Source organism: Ochotona curzoniae, unplaced genomic scaffold (genome assembly GCF_017591425.1).
Source record: "Ochotona curzoniae isolate NIBS_2020 unplaced genomic scaffold, NIBS_Ocur_1.0 contig_883, whole genome shotgun sequence".
NCBI lineage: Eukaryota > Metazoa > Chordata > Mammalia > Lagomorpha > Ochotonidae > Ochotona > Ochotona curzoniae.
This window is the reverse complement of record NW_024466599.1, coordinates 50,083,206-50,103,126: the sequence shown is the minus strand read 5'-3', so window position 1 is coordinate 50,103,126 and position 19,921 is coordinate 50,083,206. Positions and strand designations below refer to the sequence as shown.

At 47.7% G+C, this 19,921-nt stretch overlaps 1 protein-coding gene across 1 annotated transcript in view; it reads right to left on the bottom strand.

The window, feature by feature from the left end:
• Positions 1–18,390, bottom strand: part of SNRNP200 (small nuclear ribonucleoprotein U5 subunit 200) — a 29,291-nt gene extending 10,901 nt beyond the window's left edge. The window contains exons 1-24 of the mRNA XM_040993504.1: positions 18,255–18,390; positions 17,656–17,819; positions 15,838–16,009; positions 14,686–14,878; positions 14,202–14,257; positions 12,544–12,642; positions 12,041–12,193; positions 11,848–11,947; positions 11,510–11,646; positions 9,790–9,873; positions 9,531–9,704; positions 9,093–9,230; positions 8,709–8,864; positions 8,022–8,192; positions 6,694–6,887; positions 6,342–6,465; positions 4,519–4,668; positions 4,166–4,276; positions 3,599–3,730; positions 2,387–2,575; positions 1,435–1,632; positions 927–1,079; positions 728–808; positions 387–470 (exon numbers count right to left, since the gene is read on the bottom strand). Coding sequence (XP_040849438.1) covers positions 387–470; positions 728–808; positions 927–1,079; positions 1,435–1,632; positions 2,387–2,575; positions 3,599–3,730; positions 4,166–4,276; positions 4,519–4,668; positions 6,342–6,465; positions 6,694–6,887; positions 8,022–8,192; positions 8,709–8,864; positions 9,093–9,230; positions 9,531–9,704; positions 9,790–9,873; positions 11,510–11,646; positions 11,848–11,947; positions 12,041–12,193; positions 12,544–12,642; positions 14,202–14,257; positions 14,686–14,878; positions 15,838–16,009; positions 17,656–17,819; positions 18,255–18,299 — 3,258 coding nt within the window. The 5' untranslated portion in view covers positions 18,300–18,390. The remainder of the gene's footprint in view (positions 1–386; positions 471–727; positions 809–926; positions 1,080–1,434; positions 1,633–2,386; positions 2,576–3,598; positions 3,731–4,165; positions 4,277–4,518; positions 4,669–6,341; positions 6,466–6,693; positions 6,888–8,021; positions 8,193–8,708; positions 8,865–9,092; positions 9,231–9,530; positions 9,705–9,789; positions 9,874–11,509; positions 11,647–11,847; positions 11,948–12,040; positions 12,194–12,543; positions 12,643–14,201; positions 14,258–14,685; positions 14,879–15,837; positions 16,010–17,655; positions 17,820–18,254) is intronic.
• Positions 18,391–19,921: the final 1,531 nt, after the last annotated feature.

Here is a 19,921-nt window from a genome sequence, read left to right as displayed (position 1 = left end):
AGTGAAGGTACTGGGGACCCGCTCTTAAAGACAAAAGGTAGCGACAGAAACTCTTTGCTGCTCCAACTCTGAGCCCTGCAGCCAGAGGGCAGGCCTTTCTCTGCTGGGACTGGACACTGCAACCTCCAGAGCTCACCCCCCTTCAGAGGGCCAATGCAGCTTCCTCGTTTTCCTCCTTAAGGACCTAATGTCTTCCACATGCTTAGAATCAATACAAGAGAGCTATACCACACACTCATCAACTAACTAGTCAACCCAGGCACAGCCTTCTTTTTCCTTATTTTTCCTTCTTTTTCACCAGTTTTGGGCTTCTTTCTCTAGGACACCCACAGTGCACAAACCATCTTTTTCTCCTTCTTGTAGCCTCGGTGTAATTCTGCCCTCACCTGGGTAACATACACCATGTCAGCCATCAGCGCAAAGCCCTCCAGTTTCAGCTGGGAGATGAAGGCTTGGAGAAGCACGTTGATCTGGAAAGAAGCAAGGTCAGCCAGTGAGAGGCCGATCACAAACAAGCCATGGCCGTGAATTACTTTCTGCTCTGGCATGCAGGCAGATATTCCACAGACATGAAACTGCCACTCCACAGAAACAATGTGAGGAGGATGCAGAAAACTGGGAGGCTGGAGTCACTTACCACACACAACCTTACAATCATGGTTCAATTTTTGGAAGATTATGCAAACGACCTGATCTCACAGCTGAAGCAAAAAACAGGTGGGCTCACCTTGGCACTGGGCTCTTCAATGCTCTCCTTTACAGGAATGGGCACCCTCTCGAGCAACTTCTGCAGCTCCAGCTTCTCCTCCTACCACAAGGAGCAAACTGGTCTAAGAAAAAGCCAAGAGACCAAGGAGGGAAGCCACCAACAGCCTGGCAGTGAATCTAGTCCCCTACTCCCCTCTAAACAGACTGTAGAGGCTCACCTCTCTCACAGTGATATTCTTGAACTCTGAAGACAATGAGAAGACTCTGAAAAGTTCAATCTCACTCAGGGTGGGCTTTAGCAACTGGTTGTATGTCTGCACTGTATCGTTGGTGATGTAATAGTGGCTGGCTATCCGGCCCAGTTCTGTCACCTGGCGAGAAGGAAGACTAAATCAAACACTGACCATTAATAAGCTCCAAGTTCCAACTGTAGGCAGCCGGTGAGTGTCCTAAAGGTGAATGTTCAAATCAGACAACTAAATGTACAAATGCACGTCCCAGGGACATGCAGAAAGATGGCATGATAAACTGGCCTATAATGAACTGATGTTCATGCAAACAAGAAAGCTGAATTATCCATCTTGTTATAGAAAAAGCAACAACATTCTAGAAATTCCTAGTTTCAAAGGTCACAATCCAATCCCACCCACTGCAACAGTAATTTGAGAGGCAGTACTCAAAGAGAAATGTGAAAAAACTACATCTCAAAACCCTTGCTTCGCTTACCTGGAAGTTACCTGTCTTCTTATCATACTTGACCAGATTGTTTTTGTCCAGCATCAAGGCAGCAGTGTGCACCAGATCTAGTCGGCGCTGATCCAGCAGAGGATCTCCCTTCAGATCATCATGAGAGATGCCATACAGGGTGGGGGATCGCAGCATTCGGATGTACAGGTAGGCATAGCCCAGCCAATTCACTGCATCCTACAAGAGATAGCTTGTGGTTCTTACCAGAGAAGCCCTGATGTCCAAACGGAAAGCTGTACATAAGCTACATGTATGTCACTTTCTGAATGATTATTATAATATGTCCCTATGAAAATGATTAACAGTCCTGGGCCGAGCATGGTAGCCTAGTGGCTAAAGTCCTCACCTTCCATGCTCTGGGATCCCATATGAGTCCTGCTTCCCATCCAGCTCCCTGCTTGTAGCCCAGGAAAGCAGTCAAGGACAGCTCAAAGCCTTAGGACCCTGTACCTGCATGGAAGACCTGGAAGAGGCTCCTGGCTGTGGAATGGCTCAGCTCTAGCCGTTGTGGCCGCATGGGGAGTGAATCAACAGATGGAAGAGCTTCCTCTCTATCTCTCCTCCTTTCTGTATATCTGACTTTCCAATAAAAAGAAAGAAAGAAAGAAAGAAAGAAAGAAAGAGAGAGAGAGAAAGAAAGAAAGAAAGAGAGAGAGAGAGAGAGAAAGAAAGAAAGAAAGAAAGAAAGAAAGAAAGAAAGAAAGAAAGAAAGAAAGAAAGAAAGAAAGAAAGAAAAGCACAGAGTCCTTCCTAAGATCTGATAACAGAACTGTCTGCCATAGACCTGAGATGCTCCCACTCAAGATGTGGATGCAGGCAGTAGAAGGTGCTACCTGCTGTTATCCTGAAGCACCATGATAAAGAGCATCCCCCTCCCGGTACCTCAGTCTCCTTGGGGGAGGCCACACCCAGGGCACCAGCACCGCCCTACCTTCGCATTCTGGACATTCCCCAGCACAATTTCAGCATTGAGCATGTCCGGCAGCTTCGACACCATCTGACTCTCAATAGGAAGTTGCTGGTTGAGGAGGGACAGGTAGTACTGCAGCTCGCCATGAGACGTGATGAGGATGCCTTCACCCTTGGTGTCATACTGGGGTCGGCCGGCACGTCCCAGCATCTGGGAGACAACAAACCATGAGTGCTAAAGCAGGAAAACTTTGTTTTTCTATTGCATAGTTCAGTAAGTTAAAAACAATAGAGCAAGGGGCTGCAGATATTTGGCCTAGCTGTTAAGACAACCACAACCTACATTGTAGTACCTAGGATGGGTATGTGGCTTTACTCCTGAGCTCTGCTTCATGCTAATGCACTCCTTAGGAAGCAGCAGGTGGTGGCTTTTTGTCATGCTTATGGGAAACTTGAATAGAGTGACTCACTCCAGTTTTTGGTCCCAGCCAAGAGCTCTAGTGGTCATTTAGGGATTGAAAAAAGCATGGGAGCGCCCTGTCTCTCAATAACATGAAATAGAAACCTCAGCTAGGCTATGCTTCTGATTCAGCTTCTTGCCAATATACCTAGGAGACAACAAATGATGGCTGAAGTAGTTGGGCCCTGGTCATCCATATGGGAGACTCAGATAAAAGTTGCTGGCTCCTGGCTTCAAACTGACAAGCCTTAACTGTTGAGAGCATCTGGAAAGTGAGCTACCACATAAATATCTCTGTCATCCTGCCTTCAAAATAAACAAATCTTCCTTTAGTTTGTTTTTGCTTTTGTTTATTTAAAGAGAGAACTCTAATGGCCAGCACCGTGAAGTAGTTAAGCTGCTGTTTTGGAGTACTGGCATCCTATACTGCAGCACCAGTTTGAGTCCCAGCTGTCCTGCTCCAAATCCAGCTCCCTGCTAATGTGCCCAGGAAAGCAGCAGAAGATGACCTAAGCACTTGGGTCCCTGCCACCCAAGTGGGAGACCCAGATGGAGGTTCTGGCTCCTGAATTCAGCCTGTATCACCATATGGAAGATCGCTTCTCTGCCTCTCTCTCTGTCACTCTGAATTTCAAATAAAGTATATTTTCATAAAAAAATGACTTCTGGTTTTGATTCTGGACTTTTATGTTACAGAACTTGCCCTTGCAGCATCCTGGCATATCAAGCAAATGATACTTTTCCTCACCGACAATAAACTCCCCAGATCATTACCTGCAGAATGTCCAGCGCTCCAAGTTCTGTCCAGCGCCCCTTCTCCGGGCTGTACACCTGGGTGCCCTTGATGATGACTGTATGTGCAGGGAGATTCACACCCCAAGCCAGAGTTGCAGTGGAAACTAAAACCTGCAGAGGCAAGGCAAAGTCATAAGGCAAAAAGACATCAACACTTGAGGGCTGTTTTCTTTGGCTTCTCCAGGAAACCCACCTCAGTGCTATTATCAGGACTGGTGGGAGTGTGGCCAGGACTGAAGATCAGGGTGTGGGGGATAATATTTACCCCTTTATCACCAGAATCAAGAGGGAAAAGTTCCTCATTGAATCAAGAACTAATTTTTCAAGGTTCCAGAGATAGCCAAGAGTCAATGTGCAGAACAATATCAATCATTTAATAATCTTATTAGTAAAATGCAGGCTACCCTACAAGTCACCAAAGTGACTCACTCATGTCAAAGCACAGAAAGGGGCACGAAGTTCTGCCACGGGCTAACTGGGTCAGAAACAAACATACGTCATGAAGCCTTGATCACCTGCTCCCCACAAGCTTCACTCCTCCCTCACCTGAATATGTTTATCAGCAAACAGATCTTCCACAAGTGTTCGGTCAACTCTGGTCATGCCTGCATGATGAATAGCAAACCCGTAGGGCAGAAGATCCTTCAGCTCCAGGTTCTATGTGACAAAGAACAGAGAATGAGGCAAGTCTTCCTGTGGAGTTCTCCCGAAGACTAAGGATATCTCTTCACGTCAGATGCTGTCCCTTACCCCATCCCACAAAACCATAACCAGACAACCAAGCTTCACCTATGCAAAACTCCAGCAGCCAAGGGGGCTATCCAGAAGGAAACAAGACCAACCTTGGATGAAGCCACTCATGAGGGAAGAATGAGACAAGTGGGCTGGCCCTTCCTCACCTTACACTGCTCCGCTTCTGTCCGAAGGACCTCTGTGGAGGCTGATCCCTCCCTCAGAAACAGGCCCAGTGTGTCCTTCTCCAGGCACATGTCTCGGATGGCTCTGGCTGTCTTTCCGGTCTCCTTCCGGGAGTGGACAAACACCAGCACCTAAAGAAAAACCAAAATCAATTTCCTACTGTCAAAGCCACAGCACCAGCAGCCAGGACACAGCGCATACCATAACCAGAAGCCAAGACCCTGGGAAGAGAAGTGATGGCCGGCAAGAACCCACCAAACACAGCCACAATTCCCTGGAGCTAGGAAACTAAAATTCAATCTAATGTGCTATCTTGAACAGAAAGTTTAAATATACTGTGCATTAAGTTCAAGAACCTTAACAACCGTGTTAAGGTATTTGATTTGTCTAAGCCACATAAATATGCTTCTGCAAAATAAGAGCTAAATTCCCTATCATTTATAAAAGGGCTTATGAAGTTAAGTCTGAGATTAGTAAAATATCATATGAAATAAAGTCCTCCTGGTATTTAGTGCTAAAAAACTTTCTTTGGGAGCAATGCTGTGGTCTAGCAAGTAAAGCTACCTTCTACAATGTCAGCATTTCATGAGAGTGGCAGTTTCAGTTCCAACCCAGCTCACTGCTATTGGCCTGAGAAAAGCAATGGAACATGGCTCAAGTGTTGGGGACCCTGCCACCCACAGGGCAGATCCAGAAGAAGCTCCCGGCTTAGGCCTGGCTCAGCCTGGGCCACGGCAGCCTTCTAGGGAGTGAACCAGGGATGGAAGATCTTTCTCCCTCTCTCCTCTTTTCTCCTTTTCTCTCTGTGGCTCTTTAAAATAAGTAAATAAATCTTTTCTTAAAAAGAAAAACAAAACAAAACAAAACAAAAATTTCATACAAACCATTTGTTTCTTTATAAAATGCATAACCTGCCACCTTTCCTTTGTTCCTGTAATACTGCTAAATGTAAAATTTAATTTAAAAAACATGGTAATTTTCTAGTAAAATATCATTCCAAACTAGTTTTTAGTTTTCACTTTCATTTCCACCATGTTGGTTGAGTGTAAAACACGCCAGGTCTGTCCTCTAAGGACTCTTGACACTGCAGATTACCTAGTGTGAGAATGTTTTTGAGGGGAGCTTTTAAATTCCAAATCCAGTGTCCTCGGTGGCTGCAAGACTACTCAGGTTCACCATTTCGCCTATGCTGCTTTGGCAATTGGTTGCTAAGAGGAAATTGGTTCAGTTCTTAGTGTCAAATTTATGACCATTAAGATATTCATAGGGCCCAGCGTAGTAACCTAGTGTCTAAAGTCTTTGCCTTACGTGAGCTGACATCCCACATGGATACCAGTTCCTATGCCAGCTGCTTCACTTCCCTTTCAGATCCCTGCTTGTGGTGTGGGAAAGCAGCAGAGGATGGCCCAAGACCTTGGGACTCTACACCCATGTGGAAGACCCAGAAAAAGCTCCTGGTTCCTGGTTTGGATCAGTTCAGCTCCAGCCATTGTAGCCACCTGGGGAGTGAACCAGCAGATGGAAGATCTTTGTCTCTCCTTCTCTCTTGTAGTTCTGCCCTTCCAATTAAGAGTTCTCTCTCCTTCTCCAACTCTTTCAAATAAATAAATAAATAAATCTTTTTAAAAAAAAATTCAAGCATCCCCTTATCCTTTTACTGGCATATTCAGTAGTAACCCTATTTCATTCCTTATATTGCTACTTTATGTTATATTTTATCAATCCATCTTCCCTGGTTATCAGTAAAACAAAAGTTCAAAAGAACAGTATTCTTGTATTTTTATACAAGAGTCCATCGACAGACCTGATTTTTCCCAGCATGCTCCATAATCTTCTCATAGACTATTTCATTCATGATCTGGAAACGTTTGATAGCTTTCTTCTCCGTGATTCCCACGTAGGTCTGTTCCAGAGGCACCGGCCGGAAGCTGCAAGTTCAACAGTTGGACACATGAGGCTTTCACTAGCAGAACACTGAAGGAAGAAACAATGCCCCTCACTGCCAGAAGCAACACCTCTCTTCTTGAATTCACACCAGTGAAACCCGAAGACACTTCTAAAACTCAACCTAGCAGAACATGCTCCTTGAAAAAGGGGACGGAGAACAGCAAAGTTTCCTTAGCTGAAATTTCCCCGCCCCCGATCTTTCCTTATACCTGTTGTCAAAGTAGAAGAGGCCCTTGGCAGGGTCAACACGTAAAAAGGTGGCTACATCTTCATAGTTGGGGAGGGTGGCACTGAGACCAATGAGCCGGACATCTTCTTGAGTCATCTCAATGTTTCGGATGGCTCTGGCCACCAATGCCTCCAGCACAGGACCTCTGTCATCATGGAGAAGATGGATCTCATCCTAGACAATGAGAGGGTAGCAAGTTACCTCTAGGAGAAAGGAAATGCAGCCCCCTTCCCTGAGACCAGTTTCATTTTGTAGACATATAACCAAACATGCGGAATAAAGACAAGAGAAAGCAGCGAGAGAATCGAGCCAGAGAAACATAAATTCAGTAGAATTCACCCCGAACTATGCGCTGCTTTGCTCCATTTGACAGCAAGAAAAATCTGGTACTCATGTAAATGAGTTTATAACTTTACTTAAAGGTCAATTTCTGCACAAAAAACACAAAGCACCTGATCAGATCATATTTTATGAAATAACACTTCAACCTCGATCAGGTGTCTTTAAAGAACCACCACCACCAAAGCATCAACTGCTTCTCAAATTCCAACACGTCAAGGGAGACAGGGAACTTGTTCACATGCAGACCGTGGGCACAGGGAGAGCCAGGGATCCCACTTTCTAACCAGCCTCTGTGCCAATCTGCTGTTGTCCTGCATGGATCAGGTTTGGAGTGGCAAGGCTCTAAAGCAGGGGCTGGCAACATTTTCTTACAAGCCACAGAGTCAAAAGGTTGGGCATGTGAACCTACAAAAATTCAACTCCATCACTGTAGCAAACAGAACTATTAACAATACATAAGCAAACAGGTATGGGTGCGTTCCGAAAAAAAACAGAAAGCAGTAGCCAGATTGTCAAGGTCTGTCCTAGCACAAGAACTGGCAAGGGAGGGACCCTCTGACTTTCCTAGAGACCTCAAAGAAACAGCTCTCAGCTCTCAGACCCACAGTCCCTCCTGTCTTGCTGATTCTGGATCACAACACCCTGGACTCCTGACACATTCTCTTGCACAGTGAATTATTTAATCAATATTCTGGAAAAACAGGGTTAGTCTGTTGTCAGTCTTTTTAGATTTGTTTCTAAATATTTTAGACTTACACAAAATATATCAAGAAGAATGTGACAAACACTAAACCCCTGCTGGGACACTACATGCAGATTCTCATTTAACGCTAACAGCGAAGCCGACATGGCTGTCAGTGCAAAGCCTGAAGCCTACAGAAAGGCTCTGAAGAGGTATTCAGCATTAAAACCCAGCAAGCCCTCTATGATCTCAACCGGCACCGGCAGCCCAGAGCGCCCCCTCACCAGAATGATGAGCCGCACAAGCTGGGTGTAGGTGCGCTCGCCACCCTTGCGGGTGATGATGTCCCACTTCTCGGGTGTGCACACAATGATCTGAGTGGCGCTGATCTCTTCCTTGCACAGCTGGTGGTCCCCAGTGAGCTCAGCAACGGTGATGCCGTAAGTGGCCAAGCGCTAGGTAGAGGAGAGCTACGTCAGCAAGAATTCACTACAGGGCCTGGGTACCGTTGGATATACTCCGAGTATGGAGTATTGGGAGGAGGTATCAAGTAACTCATTCATTTTCCAAAGCAAACCCAAGTTTCACTCAGGAAATGAAGCACATAGAACTCCAGGAGCTCTGCACACAAAATAACAGCTACCCACGGATCATGCAACCTAGACCACAGCCACTACATCTATTAACAACCACATCCATGTGTCGCCTCATAAATGTCAATGACACGAGACCCCAAGCGCAGAAAATCACCATGGAGAGGGTGAAACAAAAATGGCAAATAAACCCTTTGTAAAAGGTGGTTCAGAAATTCTTGCTTCAGAAACCTCTAAGCCTGGGTCAAGTTCCGAATTTAAAATGGAACGCATTCCAGGGATGCCCTACCACAAGCAGCAGCGGTGTACAGTACTGTTCCCAATACTCTGATTGATAGCTGCACCTGGCACTTACCCGAGGAAGCTCCACCCCCTTACCTTGCCAAAGCTGCCCACCATCTCCTGCACCAAGGACCGCATGGGGGCAATGTAGATGATCTTGAAGTCATCCACGTTGATGGTGCCATCCATGTTGATGTGCTTGCCTATCTCTCGTAGCATACACATGAGAGCCACGTTGGTCTTTCCGGCACCCTAAGAGAGCAGTCAGGGATGTGAGGGCTTCCTCACCGGGTATCACCACTCCTCTAACTTCTATGGGCTTATCTCCAAAATGGCAGTGCAGGTCCCAGGCACTTTATCCTACCACTCAACATTTGTTCTATCAAGTAAAGCACTAGAAGGTAGAAGTGAGACGAAGAATGATCTTGCCACCGAAATTACATCACTTTCCACATGAAAAGCCAGCAGAGTTGAACTTACAGTAGGAGCACAGAGCAGCAGATTCTCGTCCGTCTCCAGGGCAGCGCGGTACAATTTACTCTGGATCCGATTCAGGGTTTTGAAGCCTTCAAATCCAGCCTGTGCATACTTGGGCAGCTTCTCCACTGGGAGCAGTTGCTAGAAGAAATATTCCTAACACATTAGCAGCATTCTTGAGTAAGTGATCAGGTTCTGCAGGTTATGAGGATTTCATTCCGCGGCAATCTCGTGTAACTCTCTCACTAACGGTCAATCTAGAGAGATTGATACCATTCTGGGCCCAAAACCAGAAGTGGGGGGGGGGGGGGAGCTGCAGCAGCATCCATTTCAGGGGCAAAGTTAACCTTGAGACTGGGCTACCTTGTGGACAACGGGTAAAATCCAACAGGAAGGAAGAGAGTGAACTAAACAGAGAACCGAGAAGAGCAATTCACTCACTTCCTCGGAGCCAAAGGGCTTGGGCTTCAGGGCAGGCACATGCACCTCTTCATAGCCCTTACGCTGGCGACGGAAGGATCCGTCGGGAAGCTGACAGCGTTTATTGGCCATGAAGTGGCTCCCCTGAGTAAACACCAGGTCCTCTAAGTCCAGCACTTGCCGTGGAGCCAATGCCTAGAAATGTGACAAGCAATACAAAGAAGTGAGCAAGCTGGAAATGTGCCACCTGCCATGGCCTGGGAATCGGCTTGTCCCCTACCTCTCCACCCTGGTCCAGATCCATGGTCTCCAGATCTGTATCCATTCGGGACTGGCGCACGCGCTCTCTCCGGGACCGTTCCTCCTGCAGGTGGTGAAAGGGAAAAAGCACAAGGCTCAGTCATCACTGGCCTGGGCTTTATCCTTCCCAGTTCCCATCTGACATGACTTATAGGGGCCGACTCCTATCAGGGTACTTCAACAAGTTTCACAGGTAACACTGGGCTAAGCCACCATCTGCCATACCAGCACCTCATAAGTGTGCTGGTTCAAGTCCCAGCAACCCCACTTCCAGTCCAGTTCCTTGTTCATGTGCCTGGGAAGATACTTCACCGGACTGGGGACCCCGGCACCCATGTGGGAGACTTGAGGGAAGACTTGGCTCCTGGTCCAGCTCTGGCTATTGTGCCATTTGGACTGTAAACTAATGGATGGAAGCTTTCTCTCTCTCTCTCTCTCTAATTTGCACTTTCAAATAAACACTACTAAAATAAAAACAACAAAAAAAAAATTTCCATAGAAATGGAATTAGAAGGTTTAAGTTTAGTATAAACAAAAATTGAAATCCATGCAGCTTCAAATAATATGCATTTTCCATTAACTTTCTAAAGATCCCATCTGCATGGATTTCCAAATTTCTTTGCCCTAACAAAGCTTTTTTTTTTTTCTTAAGTTCACACATTGAGTTTTTATTATTTATTGGAAGACACTGCAACAGAAAGAAAAATCTCTTCCAAATACTGGTTCACTCCTCAGATGCCTACAACAGCTGGAGGTAGGCCAGGTCAAAGCCAGAACCCTAGAAACCTACCTGGGATGTAGGTGGCTGGGAACACCCAAGCACCCGAGCCATCATCTGCTCAGAGTGTACATCAGCACAAAGCTGAACTGCAAGCAGAGGCAAGGATACAGTGTCTCAACTGCCAGCTTAACAGGCTGCACCACAACTACCACTGAACCTATCTTTCTAAAAAAATTGAAAGGGGGAAGGAGAGGTAGAGAGAGGGAGATCTTTTATCTACTGGTTCACTCTGTAGATGCCCACAATAGTCAGGTCTGGGTTTGGCCAAAGCCAAGAACATCATCTTAGTCTCCTACACCAGAGGGCAGGGGCCCAAGTACTTAGGTCCCTAAGTACTTCCCAAGCGCCATCAGCAGGAACCTGGAAGGGATGTTGAGTACTTGGGACTTGAACCGACAGTCCGACATAGGATACTGGCACTGCCATCTGATGAGCCACACTGAACCATACCCATCTCCATCAGATTTCCCTTTTCACTTTATTTTTCCAAGAACCTTCTGAAGTACTTTCATAAAGCTCCAAACAGAAAGATGACATTCTACATTCAGATAGCTCCCAGCAGGACCCACCACAGAGATCCAGCAAATACTTTCAAAGGGACAGTACACAGAACACAGATATCAGAAGCAGATATTTTACGATCCAACATCACGGGGTACCAGGAGTAGGAATGTGGGTTATTATATAAACGTACATTTTCTGTTCCAATATTACAGGAAACACCATGTACAACAACAAAGGTGCCAAGGTGCTGGTGAGGACCACACCAGTGTCAATGTGTGGATTCTAACCTGTACCTGATGACCAACACAAAGAACTGAGGAGCACTCTTCACTTCACCCTCCTCTTTCAAGCTGCATGTAGCCTCTGTCCCTTTTCTAAAGCAAACAGATTGCATCAGGAATGCAACAGCTCTTACTCGGATCAGATCCTCCTTCTCCGTCTCATGGAGCTGGTAGAGGAACTTCGAGAGTTCGGGATCAGCTTCCATCTTTCCCATGATCCTTTCCTTTTCTGCTTCGCTCTGGGCACTGGCCAACAAGGTACAATATAAAACTGCCAAAAACAGAAAGAAAGGGAAGGGACGGTGAGATTTGAAAAAAAAAAAAAAAAAAAAAATCAACCTCTACTCTTAGTACAGAACAAAGGAAAAAAAATATTATCAGTGTTGACACCATGAAAGCAACATACTCTCATGCACGGGCAACACTCTGGCTTGCATCCAGACCTGCAGAGAAGCACACCCTATATACTCACTCATCATCCTGTGCTGGCGCAGCACTTTAATAAAATCGAAGGTGTTGAAGCCAAGGAGCAGAACCAGCTGGTTCTCACACTCCCGATCATCACTGGCAGTCTTGAGGAGAAAACAAAGGCAGCGTCACCACTTTCTGTTTCACACGCGGCACACACCCATCTGCTCAACATGCAATTGCCCTCTTGGTCATACCTTCAAAATCTCCAACACTTCATCTGCCTTCTTCTGTGACACAATGGCATCATCATAAAAACGACTGAGCTGCCGCTGTAGCCAAAATGCATCGATATCCCGAGGGTGCAGATCCTTCTTCTTGGAGCTCATCAGCTCACCTGAGGCCACAAGCTACAAACACAATCAGGCACTTAGCTCACCAGAGCCTTCTCGGCCCTAGCTACTTCCTCTTCGCCCTGCCACCAAGTGACTCGCCACTACACAGCCCACCTTCTTTACAGAAGTTTCCACAGGAAAATAAAAAACTCAACTGATTTCAAGAGCATACCAGACCATGATTCTATTACATGAAAGGAGATAACGGAAGGAAATCTTAAGAAAATGAGGATATCCAATGTTTGTTACCATGGCTCACCCACTCACAAAGTGGCTCAGAATGTAGTTAGTAATCAGTCACTCCTAGGCAAGGAGTGCCACACCATGAACTGTTCTTGCAGCAACGGGGAAGAGACTGCACTTACGTTAGCGGAGAGGGTGCAGCGCACGACAGCCTCATCGCCTTCCATGTCATCATCAGACGCCTCTTCTCGAACCTCCCCGTACACATCTTCATCACCTTCCTGTAGAAACAGCCCCAGCTTCAACCATGATCTGGAGCTGACCATATGTCACTACAGAACCTCTCCCCTGATTCATCCTAAATTAGCTCCAGCATTAAAGCAATGATCTGGGGGGAGGGGGGAGGGCACTGTCATGGTGAAGCTCATTAAGCTGCCACCTACAACACCAGCATGCCATATGGTGCCGGTTAAAATCCCAAATGTTCCACTTCCAACCCAGTTCCCTGCTAATGGCCTGGGAGAGCAGAGGAGGACAGTTCAAGTGCTTGGGCCCCTGCGGCCAGGTGGAAGACCCAGAAGGTCCTAGCTTTGGTTTAGCTCAGCCTTCACTGCTGTGGCCATGTGGAGAGTGAATCAGGGAATGCGAGACTTCTCTGTCTCTCCCTTTCTCACTGCAACTCTGACCTTCAGATACATAAAGCAAATCTTAAGAAAGAAAAAGCAATGGCTTTGGAGTGAAACCAAGGACTCACTGGAATCCAGATCAGCCTCACTCCAGGGCACATCTAACGGAATACCCACTGGGCACAGGTTCATCAGATACCTGTTTGCTCTTCTGCTCCTTAGGCCGCCACAGTGACTACCAAGTGGATCAGTCAGTCCTCAATACACACCATCAGAACTCCAAACATGTTACAAGCTAACAAGAGCTATAAGGACTCAGGCATAGGGAACCAGATGGTGACCCCGAAACACAGAAGCCACAGGCCAGGCTGCTGGCCCTGCACTGATTCTCACACTATACACACGTGCACGCAGCAGGCTTACAGCCGAAGCAGATGCCTTATCCGCTAAACTATCATGAGCGAAGCATTCTGTTATTCGTTGTTTAAATTAATGATTTAAAGTAAAAATTCCAGTTAACCTTATACCATGGAAGTGAACTTAATCATCTGTTTTAATCACTTCATTTGAAAGAAAGAGAAACTGAGATAAGACGATCTGCCGGAAGACCAACAGTCAGATTGCTGGCTCCCAGGCCACAGTGCTTTGTCCTCTAAGGCCCGGTGCCGTCCCTCCCCCGTCCTGGTGTACATGCACACACACTGCAGGACCAGCCTCTTCCTTTTCAGGAGAACACTAAAGACACATGGCAAGCCTTTGCTTTTTCAGGTGCCCTAATGTTACTATATGGTTATATTCAAGAAACTCTGATTAGATGGTAACTCCAGGGGTGGCTGCAAATGGAGCAGTTAGTCAAGCAGACATGTAAATTATACCCACACACTTGAGAAAATGAGATGCTTTCCAAGCTGGCAGTAACAAAGAAAAAGTACCACACAAAAGTGAAAATGCAGGAGTGAAGGTACATATGTCACTTTATCTTCCATCTTTTCTGTTGATCCGCTTGCTTTATTTTAAAGTTTTATGTCACATCAATGAGTCAAATTTGCTTTAGAAAACCTAAACTCTAACAATCTTTTTGGCAAAATGACCTATTGACACCTACATAACACATAAAATCATTCCTGCTTGAAGCTCAGAGGCCTCATTAACTGATTGCCAAGACCCCTTGACATTCATTTCAAAAAATGAGAAGAAATGCTTTTATGGCTCACCTCCTCATCAGACTCAAACTGCACATTCACACCGTATGTCTCATCAATGTTGTCATCTGGAAGGGTGATGGATTTGGAAGAGAGGGCAGTGGACAGTTAGGGCACTCTGGGCACAGTGTCCTCCCCAACCCCCCGCCCCACCTGGCCCCCTCCTCAGGAAACACCTAAGGGTTAAGGACACACAGACACCCAGGTGATCCACACGTAAGTGCCACCCGAGCTGCCACCGCTAAGCTTTCCTCCAGCCTGCCAATCTTGCCAGCAGCCCTGTTGTGTCCACTTGAGCTCCCTACTGAGATGAAGTTTCCGCTCATCTTCTATACAGTCCCAGGGTCTTGGAGGGACAAATGACTGCTGGGATTTAGAGATTCTGATGCCCATGTACCAACTCCTCAGGAAACAGAACATGTGATGGGAACGCCCTGGTGTTCAGATTTTTAAACGAATGATGCTACGAGATGCCTCCTTGGGGGTCAACAGTTACCCATATTCTGGATTTCCTTGTCTCCACCGTAGTCTGTGATCTTTTTGCCCAGGTTCACCAGCACATGGTATCTGGTATCATCTGTCTGACCCAGCAGCAAGTCGATCTCCTTTCGTCTTTCCTTGTCCCGCAGCTTTTCATTCTTCAAGACAGCTAGAACTTCATCAGCTGCTCCACAAAGGATATCACGAGGCTAAAGGCAAAACCAAACCACACTGAGAATGACCACACGAGCAACATCCTCACAACCAAGCACACCTCCTCACAACCAAGTTTTAACACACCAGGCTGTAACCACTTTCTTTAACGCAGCCAATCTCCTTCATTAAAAATGCCATACAGCTGGTGCAGTAGCTGAGACGGTAAAGCCTGTGATGCCAGTGTCCTACAAGGCACTGTTTCAAATCCTGGCTGCTCTACCTCCCTGCTAAAGTGCCAGAAAAGGCAGCAAGAGAGAGCCTAAGTACTTGGCCCCTGCTGCCCATGTGTGAGACTAGGATGAAGCTCCTGATTGCAGCAAGGCCCAGCACTGGTGGTTGTAGTCATCTGGGGAGTGAACCAGTGGATGAAAGATCTGTGTCTCTTCACTCCTCAAACTCTTTGAAAATAAGTAAATCTTTAAAAATGAAAAAGTAGGGCCAAGCTAAAGTCCTCGCCTTGAAGCCTTAACGTGCCCCAGGATCCCATATGAGCACTGGTTCTAATCCCAGCAGCTCCACTTCCCATCCAGCTCCCTGCTTGTGGCCTGGGAAAGCAGTTGAGCATCGCCTAAAGCTTTGGGACCCTGCACCCACATGGGAGACCCAGAAGCTCCTGGCTTTGGATCAGCTCAGCTCCTGCCATTGCAGGCACTTAGGAAATGAACCAGCAGATGGAAGGTCTTTCTTGCTGTGTCTCGTTCTTTCTGTAAATCTAACTTTCCAACAAACATAAATAAATTAAAAAAAAAAACTTACAAAGCTAATGTAAAAATAATAAAGAGGACAGATAAAGTACTATTTCACTTAAGCAAAATGCTCAGTAAATAGTTCTGCAAACTGGTATGACCCACACAGGGAAATCCAGAGACAAGGCTCTTCTGGTGCCTCCTGGCTGTTATCCCCTCACACACAGACCCCTTCTCACACACAGGCACTCCCTCTGGCACCTCACCTGGTCTCCGAGAGCAGCCTGGATGAAGCTGAGTAGCACCTCATAGGTCTCACGGGTCTCCTTGGTCTTGGGCTTGTAGATGATACCCACCATTTCATCGATGCCCTCCGACAGCAGGGTGTAGCCCTTCATCTTGTTGATGTCATGCCGGTCCTCATCACGCTTTCTTCGCCTAAGGGACACAGTGGGACGTGAACAGCAGAACCCTGCTTCCCCAAGGCAGGAAGAACATCAGCCCCACCCTCCTTCAAGAATCACTGTACCTGATCCTCAACAAATGACTGTCCTGACCTTAATCACTGGCAAGAATGTTTCTTTGTAGGATACAGTGAGGAAAAGGAAAGGGCATCTTCTCACAAGGCTCACTAAATGTTACAATGAAACAGGTACCTCATCCATTTAAAAAACAACCCTGAGTTGGGAGGCAGGGGGCACTTGGTGTAGCAGCTAAGCTCCTACCAGACTGCCGGGATTCAATTCTAACTCCACTTCCAACTTCAGCTTCCTGCTAAAGCACCCTGGGAGGGCCCAGCGCGATGGGCTAGTAGCTGAAGTTCTCACCTAGAACATGCTGGGAGCCCATATGAATGCCGATTCTAACCCCGGTGGCCCACTTCCCATCCAGCTCCTTGCTTGTGGCCTGGGAAAGCAGTAGAAGACCACCCAAGGCCTTGGGACCCTGCACGCACGTGAGAGACCCGGAAGAAGCTCCTGGCTTTGCTTCGGCTCAGTTCCAGCCGTTGTGGTCATTTGGGGAATGAATCATTGGATGAAAGATCTTCCTCTCTGTCTCCCCTCCTCTCTATATATGACTTTGTAATAAAAATAAGTAAATCTTAAAAAAAAAAAGGGGGGGGGGGCGGCAGCGTAGCCTAACAGCTAAAGTCCTCGCCTTGAACGCCCTGGGATCCCATATGGGCGCTGGTTCTAATCCCCGCAACTCCACTTCCCATCCAGCTCCCTGCTTGTGGCCTGGAAAGCAGTCCAGGACAGCCCAAAGCTTTGGGACCCTACACCCGTGTGGGAGACCCAGAAGAAGTTCCTGGCTCCTGGATTTGGATCGGCATAGCATCGGCCATTGTGCTCACTTGGGGAGTGAATCATCGGGTGGAAGATCTTCCTTTCTGTCTCTCCTCCTTTCTGTATATCTGACTTTCCAATAAATAAATAAATCTTAAAAAAAAAGGTGGGGGGCAGCATTGTGGCACAGCAACATATACTGCCGCCTACAACACTGGCATCTCATATACAGCCATAGTGCAAGTCCCCGCTCCTCCACTCCCGATTCAGCTCCCCGATACTGTGCCTAGTAAAGCAGGGCAAGATGGTCCCAGTACTGGGTCCCTGTCACCCATGTGGGAGATCCAGATGATGGAGTTCCAGGCTGCAGGCTTTGGCCTGGCCCAGGCCCAGCCATTGCAACCTTTTGCGGAGTGAATCAGATGATGGAAGATCTCTCTGTGTGTATCTCCCTCTCTGTCACTCTGCCTTTCTAAATAAGTATGTCTTATATGAAACATTAAAGTTTCTCAAACAAGGAATACCAAAGGTCTTAAAGATGCTCAGAGAAAATTAATTTATGGACCAGAGAAACGCTAGAAAAAGGAACGGATCAGTTATTTGCCATCTGAGGTGCACCTGTTAAGGCCAGAGAATCTTCAAACTCACATTCTCCCTCTACCTTCACCGATGTGTTTTAATGTTACTTATATCTCATCTTGCACTGCAGGGTTCCACACAAAATGTTGCTCAACGCTGAAGAGAAGACGGACTTTGATTCCAAAGGGGGGGGAATCATTCACACTCCTTGGTACTTACTTGGCCCTTCGCTCCTCCTGCATCTGTGGCTTGGTCCGCTGGGCCTTATCTCCCATGCGGGTACCCTCCAGTTTTCCCACCAGGGACAGCACCTCTCCTGTGGGCTCATCCCGGCGGGTTCGGTCAATGAGCGAGCGGTCAGCTTGAAGCACAAGATTTGAGTTCTGGAAAGATCATACTGTTACTAACAGCTAGGACACAAGCAGAGCCTCTGCCCAATACAGGCTCAGGCCCAAGTGCTGATAAAGGGGTCCCTGAAGCTGGCTGAGAAGCACCAAGAACTGTCCAATCACTACCCATCCCCATGTGGGCGCCCAGGGCAATGAATGCTGCCCCCCGTGTAGCATCCCCGTTTAGATGCCTCTCCACCCTTTCCCCGGTTCCCTGCCCCCTCGCCCCAGTGCCCTGCCCCCTCGCCCCAGTGCCCTCCACCCTCGCCCCGATGCCCTGCACTCTCGCCCCAGTGCCCTGCACCCTCGCCCCAGTGCCCTGCACCCTCGCCCCGAGCTCTCCACCCTCGGCCCCGATGCCCTGCACCCTCGCCCCGCGGCTCTCCTGGGGCCTCCTCACCCGCAGTGCTCCCCTAAGCCCACACGCACCGCCTTGTACTCGTACTGCAGACTACGGGCGGTCACGTCCGCCATGGCGCCAGCTGCTTCGGGCCCTCAGAGACACAGGACTTATCTCCGAGCCGCTAGCAGTGCGGGTCGTGAACGACGCAGGGGAGACGCACCGGACCAGGCCACAGACAGCCGCCCTTCCGCTTCCGGGTCGCGCGCTGGAGGTGCGGGGCGAGGCGCACGGGGCTGGTGTGCGTCCCGATGCGCGCCACTTCCGCAGGCTCCGCCGTTGGAGGGGGAGGAGCTAGTGCGGCAGGAGGCGGATTGGCAGAGGGGGCGGAACTAGTACTGCAGAGGCGGAACCAGCGCTGCAGTGGGAGGAGCTGGTGCTGCAGGGGCGGGACTAGTGCTGCATAGTCTGCGTCTTTACGACGCAATTATATTTTAATTGTACTTCTTTTTATTATCATTTTATGATATAGTTCCATAGGCCCTGGGATTTTCCTTATCCCCTCCCCAATTCCCTCCCCCCTCACTGAGTTCCCCTATATCGTTACAATAGTATGACTCATAATCATACAGGAGCATCATTTTCTTCAAGAAGATTCTTGATTTTCTTTTTCATTTCTTTATCAACACATTAGTCATTCAGTAACATGTTGCTTAACTTCATGGTGTTGTTCATTTCTTTTTTTTCTTTCTGTTGTTTTGTTTTGTGGCTTTTCATTTAAGCGGATGTATAGTAACTGTGTAATGGAGACTATCATATCCAGATGTGAGGATACAATGCAGTATGCATCTCTACTTCGAAGGATGGACTCCCAATGAAACTATTAACTATGTCTTGACAATAGAATGCTGGACTCTGCCGTTGTCCATGCCTGCAATGATGGATATATGACTGTTTATGAAGAACTATACTATAGCATCTATTCTTAGACACCCAGGCACCCTTCGCACCCTGGCTGAATATGTGCCTCACGTAGGCCAGGGGCAGACCAGCTGGAGCCAGGACTGTCTTCTAAGTCTCCCATGTGGGGTCCAGGGACCCATTAGCCCCATTTCCGGAAGACGAAGCTGACTTGCCAAGAGCAGTTGGGGTGTGTGTGTGTGTGTGTGTGTGTGTGTGTGTGTGTGTGTGTGTGTGTGTGTATTCGGCACTGAACAACAATGAAAGCTCCTTTCCCCACTATCCGGGGAACCCGCCATTTCCCCAGGACTCTGGTTCTTGCCCAGAGGAATGAGCAGGGGCAGATCTCCTTTTTCGCTCCACATTGGGTGTTACATGCCAGAGCAGAGCCCTCCCCACCCCACTAAGGAACATCAGCACCTGCTCCTGGAGGACAGGGATTTGGTATCTTCCCAAAGCCCAGGGCCTGTAAGCACCACCCTTCTCCCCAACCCCTATGTCCCCCCAGTGGAACGGCAACCAAAGGGCTGTCTCACCCCTTGTGTGTTTTTGGTTTTGAAAAGGTGACTGAATACGAGGGTGGATATTGTTAGATGGATGACCACCGACTGCCCACCCGCTGGTGGAATAGTATCAGCAAGTTATCCATAGTTGTAATGGAAGCTTTATTAGAAAATCTGCTCCTGGGCCCGCTTCATGCAGAACAGAAGGAAGATGGAGGCGAAAAGGTGAGCCGAGATACGTGTCTGGGAGTTTCATACTCCTCTAGACACGTGGGCTGGCAAAAGGGCTGTCT